The sequence below is a fragment of the Arctopsyche grandis genome, chromosome 4 (assembly GCF_051622035.1).
Source record: "Arctopsyche grandis isolate Sample6627 chromosome 4, ASM5162203v2, whole genome shotgun sequence".
Lineage (NCBI taxonomy): Eukaryota > Metazoa > Arthropoda > Insecta > Trichoptera > Hydropsychidae > Arctopsyche > Arctopsyche grandis.
Window position 1 is genome coordinate 15,341,117 of NC_135358.1, and position 2,584 is coordinate 15,343,700.

General features: G+C 35.6%; 1 protein-coding gene across 1 annotated transcript; it reads right to left on the minus strand.

The window, feature by feature from the left end:
* Nucleotides 1–225: 225 nt before the first annotated feature.
* On the minus strand, nucleotides 226–1,895 carry LOC143910726 (uncharacterized). The gene is made up of 2 exons (XM_077429323.1): nucleotides 1,849–1,895; nucleotides 226–901 (listed from the first exon to the last, which is right to left on the minus strand). Exons 1-2 carry the CDS (start codon nucleotides 1,864–1,866, stop codon nucleotides 404–406), a joined length of 516 nt encoding a protein of 171 aa, XP_077285449.1. The 5' UTR covers nucleotides 1,867–1,895; the 3' UTR covers nucleotides 226–403.
* Nucleotides 1,896–2,584: the final 689 nt, after the last annotated feature.

Genomic DNA, 2,584 nt, shown 5'->3' on the forward strand with positions numbered 1-2,584 from the left:
TACACTTGGACTGTAACATATGCACATCTGAGCTTTGGATGTTTTATAATAAATATAATTGGATAAATTGTCTCAATACCTTCACATATAATACCTATAATCATGCATGAAGTCAGGTAGTAGTAGTAATTGTAGTCACATTGGGAAACTGTGCATCAGGTAGATATGTATGTAGATGATTTAAAATTCAATGTAACGGTGGCAAAAAATGTATTTTCTATTTTTTTAAATATAATATAAATATAAAACTTAAGCTAGTTTGATTAACATTAAAAAAATGCTTTATACAATGTTTGCATTTAAAATGCATGGTTTTTTTCTTGGCGGTTATGATTGGAAAATGGGGGATGAAGAATAAGGAAGGGATTTGGGATTATAGGGGTTACTATGGATGGGATGGGAATTAGTAAGGGGCACCGTATGAGCCTGATGGGCGCGCTGCTGGGTAGCCACCACCGGAGGATCCTCCGTGTTGTTCGTATTGGGCGACTTGGAGGGCTGGTTGGACCTGTCCAATCTCGATTCCTACGACCCTGCTGTTGTAAGAGGGCACGCCATAGGACGAGGAAGGTACTCCGTATGATGATGAGGGAGATGAAATGCCACCATGGCCGCCACCACCACCGCCTCCAGATTGGGATTCTTCTCTGAGGAGGATCTGTTTAATCTGTTCGAGGAGGACGGGGTCGACTTGTTGGCCTTCTGAGGTCTGGTAGCCGGAGCTGACTGCGGTGTATCCACCGCCTCCGATAAGTCCTGATCCTCCACCGCTTGAGAATCCTCCACTTGAGAATCCTCCACTCGAGAATCCTCCGCCACCACCACCACCTGATGGCCTGTTGTAGTTGTAGCCTGATGGAGGCTCAGCAGCAGCGCACGCCAAAAGGGCCACCAGAGCACACTGTGTAAACAAAATTATAGTTGTGTTAGTTTATTTTGAATTATGAAAACATTATAAGCTCTCGTGAATCATTTCAGCTGTGCTATGATTTGATCGCATTCAAATAAATTGGGTCCAAATTCGTTATTAGTATAAAAATACTTCAATATAGTAATATTGATAATATTGTAAATTTTATTTGAAAATATTATTGAAACATTCTTATTATTTGTATTTGATTAGACATATGAATAAAATTTACTATAGAATGGCAATTGAAAGTGAAAGAAAAGGAGTGAATGTGTCGAATTTTAACACCGTTTCGTCAATTAATTATATTTGGACAAATAAAATGTGTTCTTTCATTTTATATAATTTAATATGGCATTCATTGCCATCGAAAACTAGGCAATAAAAGTGAAAGAGATTAAGAATAGTGTACTATTACTAATCTTGTCAGATTTTTTATATGTATATATTTTGCTCTCATCCATACATAACTTTAAAAATCAATTGAATTTACTTTCAAACAATTTGATCAATTTAAGTTGATTGAATGCTAAATTTAGTCATTAAAATAATTGTGTTTTATATGGTAATGAATACAGTGTGATTTTGCTTGTTGCGTCAATCTTAAATCGTCAAGATGAGATTTGCACATTATACATAAAATAGATTTGATAAGCATAGTTATTTGGCAGCACAATAACTAACATATAAGAATCAAAATCGTTTTAAGTACCGTTAAATACAAAAAAAAGAATGATCCGTTAAATATTTGGCCGTCGTAAACAACACTGCCAATATAAACAACATTTAGGAGGAACCACACGCGCACAACATACACTTGATTATTTTTTTTGGTTTTTTAAATAGTTTTCGATTATAAATTGGCATCGATCGATCACTTTTGATTAGCACAGGTGAGATGTTGTCACTGAGAGAGGTGTGGGTGTCCGTCCACTTACCACGGTGAATTTGTTCATGTTGTTTAGGTTGACGGTACTCGCCGGGAGGGTCGGGGTGAGAGAATGCGCCTTGTGAACGGCCAGTACGGCTATATATATGGGGATCGTCTTCTGGCCATTGACGACAATGGTGGGGATTATACCAAGGGGAATCTGCTGCCGATTCCGTAGCCGGTGCTTCACAACAAGTTCACTTTTCGCACTGGGAAAAATTGACCCGGTTGCGCAATTGTTTTCAATGCCAAAGTTTACCCGATATTCGAATCCTCAGACAAAAGTTGATTGCATTGCATATTTATAGCACTCATCTGTCAAAAGTTACATTTTTCATCTTAAAGAGTTTCGATTACTATAATATTTAAGTGTCCATATACATATGTAGTCAGAACGATGGTTAACTGTTTCTTTGTTTCAAATTTCAATTTTATTTGAAAGTGGGCCAATGAAATATTAAACTTAAAGTTCATGTTTCAAATGGTTAATCACTGATTTGGTTTAGTTTTAAATAAAGTAATCACTGTGAATACCATCTGAATTAATATATGTATATTAAAGTATATAATTATTAAATTATATAGATTTAAAATCTACGTGTACATATGTAAGTGTATATTTACATACAATATTTAAAAATAAGGGCTTGTGACATGCAGAGTTTTAAAGCAAAAGGGTTTTTAAATCTAATTATAGATCACTTATGAGTGCTTATGAACAAGGAACATTGTATTTATGTAAA